General features: G+C 35.4%; 2 protein-coding genes across 3 annotated transcripts; both read right to left on the bottom strand.

Moving 5' to 3' along the window:
* LOC105172224 (uncharacterized protein At2g40430) lies at nucleotides 520–4,850 on the bottom strand. The gene is made up of 12 exons (XM_020697259.1): nucleotides 4,537–4,850; nucleotides 3,481–3,668; nucleotides 3,345–3,393; nucleotides 3,205–3,258; nucleotides 2,943–2,980; nucleotides 2,744–2,854; nucleotides 2,529–2,617; nucleotides 2,034–2,153; nucleotides 1,814–1,936; nucleotides 1,435–1,501; nucleotides 1,240–1,319; nucleotides 520–830 (listed from the first exon to the last, which is right to left on the bottom strand). The coding sequence occupies exons 1-12, from the start codon at nucleotides 4,703–4,705 to the stop codon at nucleotides 824–826; spliced, it is 1,095 nt and encodes a 364-aa protein (XP_020552918.1). The 5' UTR covers nucleotides 4,706–4,850; the 3' UTR covers nucleotides 520–823.
* Nucleotides 7,808–15,541, bottom strand: LOC105172140 (pheophytinase, chloroplastic). 2 transcript variants are annotated; one of them, XM_011093482.2, is made up of 7 exons: nucleotides 15,358–15,541; nucleotides 14,232–14,295; nucleotides 10,295–11,063; nucleotides 9,518–9,744; nucleotides 9,191–9,382; nucleotides 8,937–9,093; nucleotides 7,808–8,243 (listed from the first exon to the last, which is right to left on the bottom strand). In XM_011093482.2, the coding sequence occupies exons 3-7, from the start codon at nucleotides 11,045–11,047 to the stop codon at nucleotides 8,010–8,012; spliced, it is 1,563 nt and encodes a 520-aa protein (XP_011091784.1). In that variant the 5' UTR covers nucleotides 11,048–11,063; nucleotides 14,232–14,295; nucleotides 15,358–15,541; the 3' UTR covers nucleotides 7,808–8,009. The 2 variants fall into 2 exon arrangements, with proteins under 2 accessions (XP_011091784.1, XP_011091783.1); XM_011093481.2 differs by lacking the exon at nucleotides 14,232–14,295.

The raw sequence follows: 15,554 nt of genomic DNA, 5'->3' as shown, positions 1-15,554 counted from the left end.
ATAATTGTTGAGTTGATTAGGATTGTCGCAATTTCGACCACCACAATGTGTTGGGCCTAGCTTTTATTCTGACCACCACAATCCATTCCAGAGAACAATGTGAATTAATGAATATTTAATATATAGGAAAATGGAAGTAAAAGATTAAAAAATAATTGAAGTTCAAATTGTTAAAAACGTATTTTTGGATCCGAGACCTGAATATAGGACGTTTTAGTTTTTAGTTTTATGGTGGAAACAAATTATAAGAATGTAAGTTAAATAATAATAATATAATAAAAGTAAAAGTGTTTAAAAACTAAAGTTAAAAATTAAAAAAATGAAGGTAGAATATTTGAAATTGAACAATTTAATGTTTATTATTTTACTATAGCTTTTGACTTAAGTCAAAAAGAGTTGCAGAAACTGTAACACAAATATTTTTTTCAGCTTATAAGCTGATAAGTGCTTATTTTTTAGCACTTGCAAACACACCCTTTATTTCAATTCCCTGATGCTTTAAGCAGAACTACCACCAGATTCAATGTCCAAAGAACGCACAACGTTAGATTCAATTTTTAAAATGAAACATGTCTGTTCTGTCTTCTCATCTGATTTCCAACAATCTTTAACATTTTCTCATATATAAAAGAAAGAGATGAAGTAGATAAGGATTTCTCCTGGTCAACAGTATACAAAATTGTGGAGCTCTGAACTGCATTCTGAAGCAGCCATGTGTGAGACCTTCACTGTGGCAAATCTACTGTATTCTGCTCTCAACTGCATCCTTCACCTTGAAGAGAGGAGCCCCTGAATCAGTTCAGGTTTATGAGAAGCCAGCCCACTACTTCCTGCACACGGACGCCAAATATCACGCCAATTATTAGTATACCAGAAAATCCTAACGAGAAAATTCTACATAAAATTCTGGCACCGTTGTGCTGTTACTTGAAATAGTTTAGCAGCATGCATTGAATTTGATCAACCCTTTTGTTTTCTTGAGAATTTGTTCTTAATAGTTAATTCACCACAAGAACCTTTCACTAGATGCAGAATGGCAGCAAGCAATCAGTTTGTGGTAATGTGACAACTATAGGCATAATATAATACTCTGCACAGCCCGAAAAACAAGCATGAAATGCACAGTACATAATGGCAGACACATAAGTATTCAATACAGCAATCTTAATAGAAGACCTCACAGTAAACATACATTTCAATTAAATGTACAAGTGTTTGACAGACAAGAGTTTAACTGACCTGCCGCTCTTCTTTGATGGGACAACTAATCCTCTTTTCTCGAGGCTCTTAAAGCGGTCTTTCACAAGGGTGCAACAGCCCTGATCTCCAAAAGGACACATATAAAGGAGCAGTCAGTCACAGTTGAAAACTTGAACATGGAGTTCAGAGCTAATTGAGTTGGAATAAGCAAACAAACAAAATTAAACTACAAACCTTCAACTGACGAAGTGAACCAGTTTTCTCTTCAGATAAGAGAACTTGGAGAGGAGCAGGCTCAAATCTGAAACAGAGATACAAATGTACTTAAGTCTCGTGTCAAGATACCAACACTTTTAATAACAGAAATGGCAACATTATCCAGACATGGAACTTCTCGTTCCTTTGTTAATGAAAATGTTGGATAATGGTGGAATAAATATGTGCAACGAGAAGAAAACTTCATAAGTAGTTCATCCCCGTGTTTTTCGGTAAGTTTCGACAAGTTAGAAACTTACCCTTCATACTTGGGTTGCTCACAGTCAATATTTAGTGTTAAGGCATGCAGAAAGATGAAAAGTGAAAAAAATGAAATAGCTCATCAGCACTGACATACTTGTACTTTCCTAAGCGAGGTGGACGAGCCTTCAACCTTTCTTGTTTGGCAACCATCCGACGGAGATGTCTGTTATGTTTCTCTTCATCCTCTTTTGCTATCTCTTGCATTATATCTGTTAAACTAATTGCACAAGGAAATCCATTTTGTGGATTTGAAGTTAGTAAACACAATAACATTGAAACTAGTGGATATCTGCAGAGCTTTGCCATTTTCATACCTGTCGATATCTTTTGAGAGTTCCTCCACTTTTTTGGCTTCTGCTTCGGCTCTCAATTGTTCCTTTCGCCTAACCCTCCGATTCAACTCAACTCGTGTTACCCTTTTGGTTTTAAGAGGCCTGTATAGTTTAAAATCAAATAAAAGTGTGGGGTATGTGACGGCCAAGAGCTTGTACATGTAAAATATAACAAATACATCGTACTACTTGCATGCAGTGTATGCTAAAGAGATTGCATGACAGGTATTATAAATCAGTAATACTAAAAGACTTCCGCCCTGATCAGAGACTAGTTATACTTGGTAACAAGTCAATATTCTTTGGATCTATTTTAGAAAAAAGGACTTCATCTCCATCACCACCTCTCAATCTAGATACCAAATCCCGACGAATCATAATTGACAAGCAAAACTGCATGGTCCAATTATTCTAGTAGAACAATAAAAAATAAAAGGAAGATTAGAGAAGATATCAAAAGCTATGAATGAATCAGACCTCTTCTCTGCATCTGCATCTTCATTATCAGTCTGATTTTCATTTTCAACATCCTCATCACTTCCACCATCTGCCTCCAGAAAATATTTCTGATACAATTAAAATATAAAGGGAAAGTGAATGCACATTTCATAAGCAAATAAGTAACAGTAAATAGACACTGGTGATCATTTCATTCAAGCGAAAAGTTGATAACTAGGGGATGAGATACTGACATCTTCTTCATCAACAACTTCCCCAGGAACAACCAAAGGAATAGGCTCAGGCCCCAATTCTTGTTGATATATCTTTTGCATTTCATCTGCAACTGCACGTGCCAATGCATCCTATGAGCACCAGTGAGAACATGAGATTCTGTCCATTTAATCAAAAGTACGAACAAGCAAAAGAGAAAAATCAAATATAAAACACAACCTGATGGCTCTCAGGATGGGGATTGAAAGAGCATGTTTCTGCCATTAACAATTGCTAATTAATCCACAAAGTGGACAAAAACTCATGTTCTATTAAACTACATTGTTACATTAGACATTTTTTATGCATATAGAGCCAATTGACAATTAATATGCTTTCTCACACGCATATGCACACCCATTATGCTTCTGATGATGGTTCCTCAAACACTATAAGGAACCACTCTGCTATAATATAATCCAAAAAAATTGGAATTAAGCACCAAAAGTACAAGGCAGATAGTATTTTACCATTTTAATTTTGGCATTGTCTTCACCTGGAAAAGCAAAATGATGTTATCCATTATAAATGGCATTTGGTAGTCCAACTCGTCAGGAACAAGCAAAATACAAAAAAGACTACCTTTCTCTTCCCATAAATCAAGAATGCCAGAATCAATTGCACTTTCTTCCTGAAATGATTGGAAAAGAAATATTAAACAAGACGCTATCCATATAATTATTTGCATCATCATAATCATATCCAAACCAGTCCTAACCTTCAGGGTGCCCCGAGAGCCCTTTTCACAATCTTTATCTTTGTGAACAGCTTTACCATTCTTCTTGGATTTCTTCTTCTTTTGTATAGAGGATGGAATTGGTTTAACAAAAGGGTTTCTCTGCAACAGACTATCACACCGCAGTACTTTTTCTCTGTTTTTCTCAATCTTTCGCTTGATAGAAAGATCTGCCAACATAAAAGAACATATAAATCTCGAATTCGATGACATTCCTAAGAGATCCAGTGACTAGTGAAGATGGAATTTAGTTGAGTATTCTGTTAGCATATAAGTCACTAAAAGACAAGCCAGAACTCTCATGAAAAGTGGAATTTAGTTGAGTATTCTGTTATCAAATAAGTCACTAAAAAACAAGCCAGAACCACAAGTGACTTGGGTAACTCTATGAAATGCAATACTCCAGCAAAAAGATTTCCAGAAAATTCAGCTTGAACTATCTATTATTACGATGAAAAATCAGCCGGAAGTTGGAAAGTCTAAATCAACAAAACACAAAGCAATCAGCTCAAAACAACCAATTAGAACCTTATGTCAGATGGCACAAGTCCCCTTTGCAGAGCAATTTGTAAGTGCCTAATGCTACTATAGCCGCTTAGAAATTCTGGTCAACTAGCAAAAATCTTCAGCAAATGCAGGTCATAACTTCACATCGCTCACACAACAAAGATCAAAATCAAATACCTGAAGAGTCTGCACTCCCTCCCACCAACCACACAAATTAAAAAGAATAAAAAAGAAAGAAAAAAAGCTACCAAATTGAATTCTCGTCTTTCATTTAGGGAATCGTTCTTCAGGGGCAGTTCTACCAAATAAAACAGATTCCAAATTCCAACGTCTTATCATATCTCCCAAATACAACTATCTCTAAAAGCTTGAAATTCCGCCAATAAAATTACAACATATACAATCCATTATTTCTCTCAACCCCAAATAAACTCAAGTTAAAGAAGAGCGACCCATACTTTTTTCCGTTTCATCTGAAAAAAAATAAAAAAAGAATCGACGTATGTACAGCAAATTCAAGGGTTTCCATACCTCTGGACTTATCAACGAAGAAAAGAGAATCACTGGGAACATCGGCCAAAGAACCGCCAGAAAGCGCGTCCTTTGTGGACTTCTCGAAGTAATCCTCAATGTCTTCGGTGCTGATGTTAGCTCTCCACGCCTTCTTTCCTTTCCTCGAGCTCTTCGCTCTCTTCCCCATCTCTCTCTCTCTCTCTCTCTTCTCTCTCTCTCTCTCTCTCTAGGCGTATATATCACTCAGTGTATGTAATATGTTCTTCTCCTTCTGCCTTCTTCTGTGAGAGAAGAAGGGCTATGACATAGAAGAACTCGCCGAAGCAGAGGAGGTGAGTGAACCCTAAATTGTGCACGTGACTCCCGCGTGGTTCCATTCCTAACCCTTTTTCTATTTTCCTTTTTATTTTTATTTTTCTTAAAAATTATTTTTTGATTTTTTTGAACTGAAAATTACGTAATTAAATTGGTCATATAAAAAATTTGAGTAATATATTAATACAATCAAATATCAGTGTAATTAAGAATAATAAATAAATTATAATCGATACTTCAATCAAATTACAATAATATATATAAAATAATATAAATATTCACATAAAATAAGATAAATATCCACATATTTAATAGAATTTAAATCCAGACACATCAAAAGTTCCGTAATACTTCCAATTTAAATTTATAAAATTTAAAAATTTAAGCATATCTTGCGGTGAGTTTTTTTAGTTTTAAGTATAATTTTTATGGTTATGATTTATGAAATTAGGGTCATCCTGCGCGGTCTTGCGATTATATAAAAAGAATTATTATTTAATAATATAAAAAGGAAAAAAAAACTTGTGAAGAGAAAGAATCATAGTGTGGGTGATAAACAAAGAAATTTATGAGAATAAACAAATTAATTGTGTTTTTATTAAATATATGAAAGTACTATAGAAAATTAAGATTAGAGAAAAATGTGGAGTAGTGGATTGAAATAAAAGAAATATATATATTCAAATTATTATTCTGGCCAAATTCTTTTTTAAGAGAAGAAATGAACTAAAGGGTAAATTAGGGCATTCATAAATGGGTATAACAAAAAGTTTTTTTGTATAATCACTAGTCATTATGGCACATCATTCCTGCGTGCACATAATAAATAATTTTTTTATATTTTAAAATATATTATACATAAATAAAATATATAAACTGAAATATCAAATTTAAAAAATATAAATAAGTAAATAAAGAAAATCAACTTGGTATATTATTGACATAAAAATTTTGGTGTCGCAGTGGCACAAATTGTTGTATGTGAGTGAAAAAGATCTTTCCTAATAAAAATTTGAGTAGGGGCGGTTGAAAAATCCATAAGGAATATTTTTGGTGAGCTGAAACATTGGTGTTGCAGTGTATATGATTTTATTTTATTACTATATTAACCGTCATGGTACGCCGTCCCTGCATCCATAGAAAGAGATAGAAAAAAATCCACAATTTTCTTAAATAAAAAATCATATGTTGAGACTGTATTTGAAAATTTTTCTATGTCAAAATCAAACCCCTCCTCTGTTCCTTTGACTTTACATTTTCAATTATGTAAAGATTAGAGCCCAAAATCATATCGTGAAAAGGAAGGCATGAAAAATATTCCATACTCAAATGATATAGGTTCAGTAATGTATTTAATGATTAGCATCAGGCCTGATATCACATATGCAATAAGTTGTTTAAGTAGATACATGTCAAATCCCGAAATTCCTCATTGGGAAGCTTTAAAATGGCTTCTTAGATATCTAGAAGGTAGTGTTGATTCTGGAATAACATTCTTTAAAAATCTTAAAGGAACTAAACTTATAGGATATGTTAATTCAAACTATGCAAATGACAGAGACAGTAGAAAATCAACTACTTGTTATGTGTTTACTTTGTGTGGTACTTGTATTAGCTGGAAATCCTAACTCCAAAACATTGTTGCACTTTCCACCACTGAGCTGAGTACATAGCCGCAATTGAAGTCATTAGAGAAGCTATCTGGCTTAAAGGGTTAACTAAAGAAATTAGTTTTCTAAAACAAAAACTTAATGTTTTCTCTCATAGTCAATCAAGAATCCAAGTATGCAAAAACCCTGTCTTCCATTATAGAACTACACATATTGATATCAAGTATTATTTTATTAGAAACATTGTCAACCAAGATATAATTAGTCTAAAAAAGATTACATTTGAAGAAAATTCAGCTAATATGGGCACTAAATGCTTACCTATTGAAAAATTTAAAACTTGTCTTAATATTCTTAACTTATAGACTGTCTTGGCTCCTAACATTTTTTCTTGCAGGTAATTGCAAAAGGACCCGGTGAAAGACAGTGATGAAAGCCTCTAAAGATCCACTATCTTGGTTGGACCAAGGTGAAAAATGTAAAATAAAATGGCCCAAACCAAAATGGCCTAGGCCCAAGAAATTCATTTGGATAGCTAATTATTCACAAGGCCCAATCCCTTAATTGGGCCACCTAACCCGATTAGCCGACCCACCAGGTTTACCTCGGTTGTTGACCCCTTTAAATACTGATCTCTCTCTCACTCCTCATAACCTTAACCTTAATCCCTAGCGGCGTCTGTTTCTTTCTCTCATTCTCTCTCTGACCCATTGGGTTCCCCTTTTGTTTCTCCGATGTTTGTTACCGGTCATTTAATGGCCAATCTCTTTAAATGACTGGTGCAGAAATGGTTTGGGGGATAACTGACACAAAGCATTATTTTCTTCTTCCTCTACCCATTTCTAATTTAACCTATTCTTCATGTTCAAAACCTGAAAGCACTAGGTTAATCTAATAGCCTTTGTGGCCGTACCTTCGTGGCACTGTGATTACAACCTTTGTGGCATTCTTTGGTGGTTCTGAGAAATTAAAGCCTGTGTAGTTTGCCTTGGTGGCTCTGTGAAATTAGCAACCGTGATATTTCTAGGGTTGTTGACCTTTAGCCTTTGTGGCCTCTAGATCTAGACTAATTGAGCCTTGTTTACCGCTTTCTGTTACATGCATCATTTATCTCTGATTCTGGTTTATTCTTTATCTTTCTAAGGCTTGTAATAAATTGTATAAGAGTTTCTTCAATCCATAAGATTTGTAATAATTTTATTTTATCTGTAATATCTCTTGGAGTTGGTGACCAATCCATACCTAACAGATTCATTTTGATTCGGACAACTTCAGCAGTTTTGAAACTTTTCTTATCACGCCTGCCTGGAGTTATCCCTAACCAAAGCCCCTTAATATGAATGCCCTCAAGAAGAACCTGAAGCTCTAAGCCTAAAAGCTCCAATTTTGCAGCATCATTACAAACTCAAAACTTAGGATGTAATTCATACTACAGAATCAAAGTTTGAAGCAACAAATCTACAACTTCTGCTATTGGAAAAATCTTTTCTATGCACACTAGTCATCAAATACATCAATATACAAAATCTACATTATCTTCAACATGGCAGCTAACAATGTACTATTTCAGTGAATCATTTCTTCGAATTTAGGCTTCAAATGAGAGCTTAGCCAACTCCAGACGGACAACTTGTTGCCATAGAATCGCACCCTGACTGATTTTCGCGATCCTTCTCTTATAAATTCCAAGTCCTTAGTGACATTACAATCAGTGTTTTCTGGGCCGTCAAGCAATGGCAGCATGATGGAACCGTTTGATTCCAGATTTTGGATCCAACCATGCAGAAGAAAGTTCACAACCTGAAAATATAAACGGTAAATGAAGAGAAAATGTAAAATGACAATAGGGGAGATCCGTCTATCTAGAGGTCAACAGTCACCGGCTCTATGTTTGGTTCACCTACTTGAGTTATTTTGGTTCATACATAGAAAGTGAACTAAGGCATACCTTGCTTTCTCGAAATACTATAAGGTGTTTGATTCTATGTTTCTCTCACCGGGCTCTATCTTTTTTCGTTTTTGGGAAATAGAGAGAGAAATATAGAGATAATTGTGTGCATTTGTTAGAGTTTTTCGTATGTTGGATAGCATATTTTGTATTGCATAAGAAAAGTAAAAATAAGTTAAAACACTGAACAATATCGACAAACATGCAGGATGTTTTTGGCTACTTTCAGAAGACCAAAAAAGGAAACAAACAAAACCTTGGTAGGTATATACATCTTTATACATATTTAATAATTACTTCAACTATAAATATACATTCATATTCCGATCGTTAAAAGCTCGATATACCACCGACCATTTAAAAATATTTTTGAAAAAATATCTGACTCCAACATATATATCAAATTTCCCAATCCATTTATCAAGAAAATACCCTTTCCCCAAGACAACAACACTTCAGAAACATAGCAAAATGAATTACATTAATGTATGTTTTCCGCTTTATTAATGCAATTTATGTAAGTTTTATTCATTAGCTTAACTTACCTCAGGTACTTCATCATGAGGGCAGTGACCGGCAGGACTTATCTCATAATACGGAGCGTCTGAAACTTGGCGTTTGACCTGCAAACCCCAGACAGGCCGCACCCATGGATCTTCCTTCCCGTACATGAGACAAATAGGTGTACCGTTCATTTGACACCTATGATCATAAAAGAGCTGGATATTCTTAACTTGGAAATGGAAATAAGAATTTGACTTCATATCTTTGCCACAATGTGGATTTGTATTACACCAACCTAGTTAAAGCTTCCTTAAAAGATAATTGTCCTTGAGGAGCGAATATGATCGAAGCAAACGAGGCAGCAGCCGCTGGATGTTGTGTTGTCTCAATGATACGAGAAAACACTTTTTCAACCTTTGTTGAGTGATCCGCGTAAACTTGCTTCAATATTTCTGCAATACTTCTTGGATCACTTATTTTCTGCCATCTAGAATGATAAAAAGTATACTAAATTTAGGAAGATAAATGCATACAGATGAAAATCAATGGGTTTTAAGAAGAAAAACAGTAAATTCTCTTCAAATATTTGGGGCGGGGAGAGGTAATAGGTTCCTCAACTTACAAAATTTCTATAAACTTTCTGACGCCAGAAGGGAGAGGAAATGTTCCAGCCCATGGAAAGAGTCTTGATAATCTTGGGGATCTTTCAGGATTAGGGAGAAATCCCCAAAAAGGAGTTGCGTTGAGCAAGGTTACACCTTTCACCAATTCAGGGTTGCATGCAGCAAAATAGAGTGCCACAAACCCTCCAAGTGAATTTCCCACTAGATAAACAGGCTCTTTAATCACCTGGAATATCAGCACATTAATGTAATTCATTCTGCACCAAATTGATTCAGTCATTCTAATTATAAGTGTTAATATCTCGAGATAGATAAGATTACAATGAGCCATCTATGATACTACGAATACATATAAAGATTGTATGAAAACATATCAGTTTAGCATGACATTCCTTGATTAAAGAGACAAAATACAGAAATAAGGACCACAAGCAAGTTAGTGTATATCGAAGGAAGCATTCTTGGTAAGAAAATAGCAGACAGAAACTCAAAAATTCAATAATATAACAGAAGTCCTATAAGAAATTGCGCAGATGAGGACAATAGCTTCAAACATAAAACTTTTATAGGCAGCTCGAAAACAAGAAAGTGTGTAAAAGTACTGCACAGAGCGGAATCAAAAGGCGTTAAGTGCTAGGCTTTCAGGCTTAAAAAGTTTATTTGCAATCAAGAAACTTAGAAAGCATCAATTTTAACTTAGTTACAACTTATCAGGTGCTCAAAAAGTAAAAAAGGTGTAACTCAAAAACAATAATGTCCATACAGTTTCAGGGTACCTCTTCGACAAAATAACGCACTTGGTCCTGCCATAAGTCGATTGAATAAACTAGTTCTTTGGCCCAAGTCTCACTTTCATCCCCAAAGCCCCAAACACTACTTTCTTGATCTAACATATACTTATTTCCATTCTTGGACTGCATCGTTGGATCTTCACATGGCAATGACATGCCCTGACCCAGAAAATCTAGAGCCCATGCTCGATAATGACAACCAAGATCTTTCAACTGTTTTTCATAATGAAACGATCCCACACCAAAGCCAGGAAGAAAAAGCACCGATGGGGAACCTACATTCTCTGAACCTGAAGTTTCATAATGGACAGTGAATTTCGGCTTCCATTCCCAGAAACAGCTGCTAATGAGAGCTACATTGTCACCATTGTCTTCATCCGGCAAACTAGGAATTGAGACCTTGGGAATTGACCTACCACTATCGGTCACATTGCTTCCACCCTCTTCTTCATCAAGTACATATGAGTTATTAGTTCCAGTTACAACACTTGAATCAACATTATCGTAACTGTTAAGAGCACAAACTGTTCTAGAAGATCGGTGTTGGTCAAGTCTTTTTAACTTTAAACTATCTAGGTGAGAGTATCTTGAAGACCCCAAACCTGATTCTACTACAAAGCAAAAAAACCTTCTTTGTCTTACTATGGGAAGCTTGGATCGACGTGAACTCAAGTCCTTTACGCCTCCAAAGTTCACAATATAACAATGGTTTGCAGCATGGCAAGATATAATTTCCATCCTCGGGAGTAGCTATCTGAAAAGAGTGACCAAGTGTAAGTAAGATACCACAACAAATTCCAGCTCATGATACACAATAAGAAAGATCAAGCTTTTAGTTTTAAGCATGCAATTGCCTCTCTAATTATCTTTTATTTCACTTCTTTGGTTGTTAAATGGCCAACTGAGTCGTGACCCATAAACTAAATCCATAAAGGAAACCCATCAATATTAGCACCTTGGTCATGACTCAATCAACCATTTCATTTTGAACAATGTAAAGAGTTGGCTTTAAAAACCACTTAAAAGCTACACAGCATGGATGCTTCATTCAAAATACATATCTACTCTGTTGCAATCATTGTTTCCACCCATCCTTGAACTATGAATAGATTTTCTTGTGATGGAAGATTTGCTGAAAGAGATGAGGGAGGCCTGGTTGGCTACCAGGGAATCTCCTATGGAGTCTGCGAATCCTGCTCCCATCATTTGCCCCAACTGGAATGTTCATGAAAATTCTTTTCTATTACGGGCGGCTTCTCCTATGACTTGTACCGCATATTCTTTTACTCATGGACCAAATGAAGCTTTCATTGAGCCTTTTGCCTTAGATGGAATCTCATGGGGCCAAATTTCACATGGGCATAAGGATTTCTTGTTCAATTTTTTGCTGTGTCTTTTTCTTTTTCTGATGCTTTGTGAGCCAGGAGGGCCAGATTTTACATGGTGTGACTCTCAAAGGCTCGAGTGAGGGAGTTGAAGGAATAGATGAGATGCCCAATATCAAAGTTACCAGGAATCGGTTGCCACAAATTAAGAGCTGCATGATCAGGAGAGGAAGGAACTGATTGAGACGAAGGACCTATTGTACAAACCGAATGAGAAGCTTGAAGCTCAGCATAGGGAGCTTCTGGCCTCCAGGGAAAAGGATTGCAAGGCATTTTGCAAGACAAGTGTTAACGAAGTTAAAAAATTGTTCTATACTAATGATGAGTATAAGGAAGTGGTGGCGAACAGTAGGGTCCAAGACGCCCGTGTTTTCATGAAGTCCGGTGTTTGATTACTTGGTGGACATGAAGGTATATGATGAGCTCGTGGTTGCCTGGGCTGGATGCATAAGCCAGGTCAGTCATTTGATGGTTTTAAAGAGGGCTTTGACACAAGCCTCCTAAGCATAACCAAGGATGAGAAGGGCGAGGACTATCTAGACATTTCTGCTGAGGTAGAAGTTCCTTAAGTGATGATTCCTTGTTACCTCGCACTCCCCTTGATGCATTAGATAAAGAGGCAAGAGAGTGCCTAATTCCCAAAGTTGCTGAGGAAGAAGGGATCAAAATTGAAGTTGCTGCTCCTGAAGGTGCACCAACTGTGCCTTGTTCTATGGAGCCTATGATTGTCGAAGGTTACGACCCAGCATCCCCTACTGAAGCTCCAATTCCAAATACCGAGCTGAGTGCTAGTCTAAGCCCTGATCCCTCCCATTCGACTGCTGCGAAAGTTGAACCTACTTTTGAGGATACTGGTGTTTCTAAGAATTTTGTTGAGACTATCAAGTAATTTGGATGTTGGGCGGGTGTGCCCCTTGAATATTGGGCCTGTGATCTGAATATTTTTTTAATGATGTTGGGTGTTTATTTGGCAATGTAGTGCCAATGCTGCTGAACTTTGTTATGATGTTATGAATTTCTTCATGATTGACTGCTTTTGTTGCTTTGATATATAGCTGCATGTAGTAGATGAATGACTACTCGATATAAATTGCATTTGATAAATATAGTTACCTGGTTATTTTTCCAACTCCATGCTTTGCGTGCCCTTGGTCCTATTTTAGGGTCTTTTTAGGACTTAGATGATTATTGATTCAGCTTGTTTATACTTTGAAAATAAAGGTCCTTTCTAGACATATGCCATCATGACTTTAGAAATGAAGGTGTCTATTCAACCTAATGTGACACCCCTTCAGGTCACATCCAATTACCCCAATGAACTCATATTTATCTTGATAAGATAACTCATCTTTCATCAATATTTATATAAACCTCAAATGAAAAATACTACATCAATATTTTTGGTATAACATTATTGTATCTATGAAGCTAAAGCTCCAGGCACTGCTGACCCACCTATATGGCTGACACTAGCTTACGATCTATCTCTTGAAAAAAACATATGAAAATTTTATGAGTTGCCAACTCAGTAAGTATTAGCTAATTAACCTATATATATACACATAGAGGCACGTATAATATAAACCCAATTTTATTCCATGACCACAATAAACCAGTATTCTTTTCATAGTCACGAAGTTGCAATTTCAACAACACCAGTTAATTGATACTTGTCACAATTTCATGAAATCACTAAGTAATAATGCCAATAGTCAAGTGAAATCAGACACTATCGACAACATGATTCACACATCATTAAAGTTTAATTCTCTTAATTATTAATCATTCCTTTGGGCCCCGCTTAACCTAATTGAAACATATTCAATGGTTTTGGCGGCTCTCGTCATCTTGGTCAATATCATACAATCTACAGCACAGAGCACCCATCATATGTGATATCCCCACACTGGCCAAGTGTGTAGCAATCCCAACACAGGACATCACACTGAACATGGCACCCCCACACCATGCCAGGGTGTAGCTAATAACACAGGATATTCCCCGCTATCCGAAATACCGCAATATCCTTCGCGCCAGGTACCTAGCTATAAATTCATTTTTCTCATATCATATATTGCATCATCATGACAACACACAACTCGTCATCAATCACATCACATCATCGTAAACTGTTGGATATGCTACAGATTACATAAGTCATCTTTTCATATCAATAATCCATTCATGTTTTAACAACTCCATAATTCAACTCCGTTCGACATTATCTCAGTGTATCATCTGCACAATGACTACTTCATAATTTAACTCCAGTTAATCAAATAGAAAATGTGTCGCAATCATTACAACAACTCCATCATTCAATTTCATCCAACAACGAAATCAATCAATTAAAAGCATGTTACAGTCATCTTCATAATTCAACTTTATTCACCATATGTATCACACAACCATAGATAAAACATATAACAACTATTTCAAGAGACAATCATATAATTCAGTTAAGTATATGACAATTTCTGATCAAGTTCACAGATACACAAGTAGATACATATATAGATCCAATTAACTATAATTACCTCACTTTCCCAACTATTTAAATAGTAGAATGATGTGTACAATTCTGAACGTTGTTCTCGTCTCCTATAATGCATTATAAAATGTATAATCAATGAATCGATAACATTGTAGTTTCTTCATAAAACATTATATCATACTCATACACATCTCACTAATCTCTGAATATCTCCTTCTACAAGATTCAGATCTTTATTCCGTTTTCTTCTATATAAAGTAGATTCGATTATCTTTCCATCTGTATATATCTTGTAATAATAAAATAAGTGCTTATATTTTAAAAATTACCCTTACCGCCCCTGAATCTGTAATCTTCACAATATGAGCATTGCTCACTAATTAAATTATAACTTTAATTATAATTATTAACTTTCAAAACTGTTTTAGTATAATAAACTAGACATAATAAGCTTTCCAATGGTTTATTATTGGTATTTCAAATAATAGGAATTAATTTTATTAAAATCTGTTTTTATCGTTCACTTGATTTTTCCTTAACAGCATCTCTGTCTCAACTTATAAATTTTCCCCAAACAGAAATAAAATTGATCAAGGTGCAATTTTAACATCACATATTCTGATGCGTCTCTAGTTTCATTCACAATAAGAATCATACCAATTGGATTTATATATAATGACTTATTTAAATTTTATTACAGCCTGGTTCAGACTGCAACAGATTCAAACCCACTACTTTACAATTCTGCCAAAATTCATATACTCTTCCAAAAATCACCATATTTTCAAACTATAAACTCTTATGTGTCTAGTTTCATTTTAAAAAAGAATTATGTAAATTGAACCAGTATAACTTCAGTTACAAGATCTTAAATATACTGTGTCGGATTTCCGGCAGAAACAGAGCAACAGAATATTTTCTTATTTTTACCCATTAAAACGACGGATTAAGCTCTGGCCCAAAACTACAAAGTTTTAGTAAACATCCTAAGGTTTTGAAAGAAGCAGGAATCACTAAATTCGGACCGATATATCTTAAAATAATGACGATTTACAGAGGCTGTTTGAAAACAGAGCCTCTCCTATTGCCTTCCTTCCATCTTTATTAGTGTATCTTCCTCAATTCCGATTCACACCCAGCTATTAAGCAAGAAGATTAACAAAACTTACCTAATCAGCTGTAGAAATTTGTCGATCTTGATAGAAATGGAAGCAAACACCAAAATCCCTCCTCCTCTCCTCTCTTCTCTTCTCTTCCCTTGTCTTCTTTCTCTTCTCTTTTCTTCTCCTTGCACGCCTCTCTCTCTTTTCTTCTCCTTGCACGCCTCTCTCTCTTGTTTTCTTCTCTTTTATCTTTGTTTTTCTTT

Source organism: Sesamum indicum, linkage group LG10 (genome assembly GCF_000512975.1).
Source record: "Sesamum indicum cultivar Zhongzhi No. 13 linkage group LG10, S_indicum_v1.0, whole genome shotgun sequence".
Classification (NCBI taxonomy): Eukaryota; Viridiplantae; Streptophyta; class Magnoliopsida; order Lamiales; family Pedaliaceae; genus Sesamum; species Sesamum indicum.
This window is presented reverse-complemented; position numbering and strand designations above follow the sequence as displayed.

Bases quoted from the DNA above. Each gene is read 5' to 3' on its own strand.
- LOC105172224 (XM_020697259.1), bottom strand. From the start codon at position 4,705: ATGGGGAAGAGAGCGAAGAGCTCGAGGAAAGGAAAGAAGGCGTGGAGA. The intron at 3,669-4,536 runs GTATGGAAACCC...TTATGTTGGCAG, and splicing joins CTTCGTTGATAAGTCCAGAG to ATCTTTCTATCAAGCGAAAG. The intron at 1,937-2,033 runs GTATGAAAATGG...TTGTGCAATTAG, and splicing joins CTCTCAAAAGATATCGACAG to TTTAACAGATATAATGCAAG.
- LOC105172140 (XM_011093482.2), bottom strand. From the start codon at position 11,047: ATGGAAATTATATCTTGCCATGCTGCAAACCATTGTTATATTGTGAAC. The intron at 9,745-10,294 runs GTACCCTGAAAC...CTGATATTCCAG, and splicing joins TGCGTTATTTTGTCGAAGAG to GTGATTAAAGAGCCTGTTTA. The intron at 9,383-9,517 runs GTAAGTTGAGGA...TTATCATTCTAG, and splicing joins AGAAAGTTTATAGAAATTTT to ATGGCAGAAAATAAGTGATC.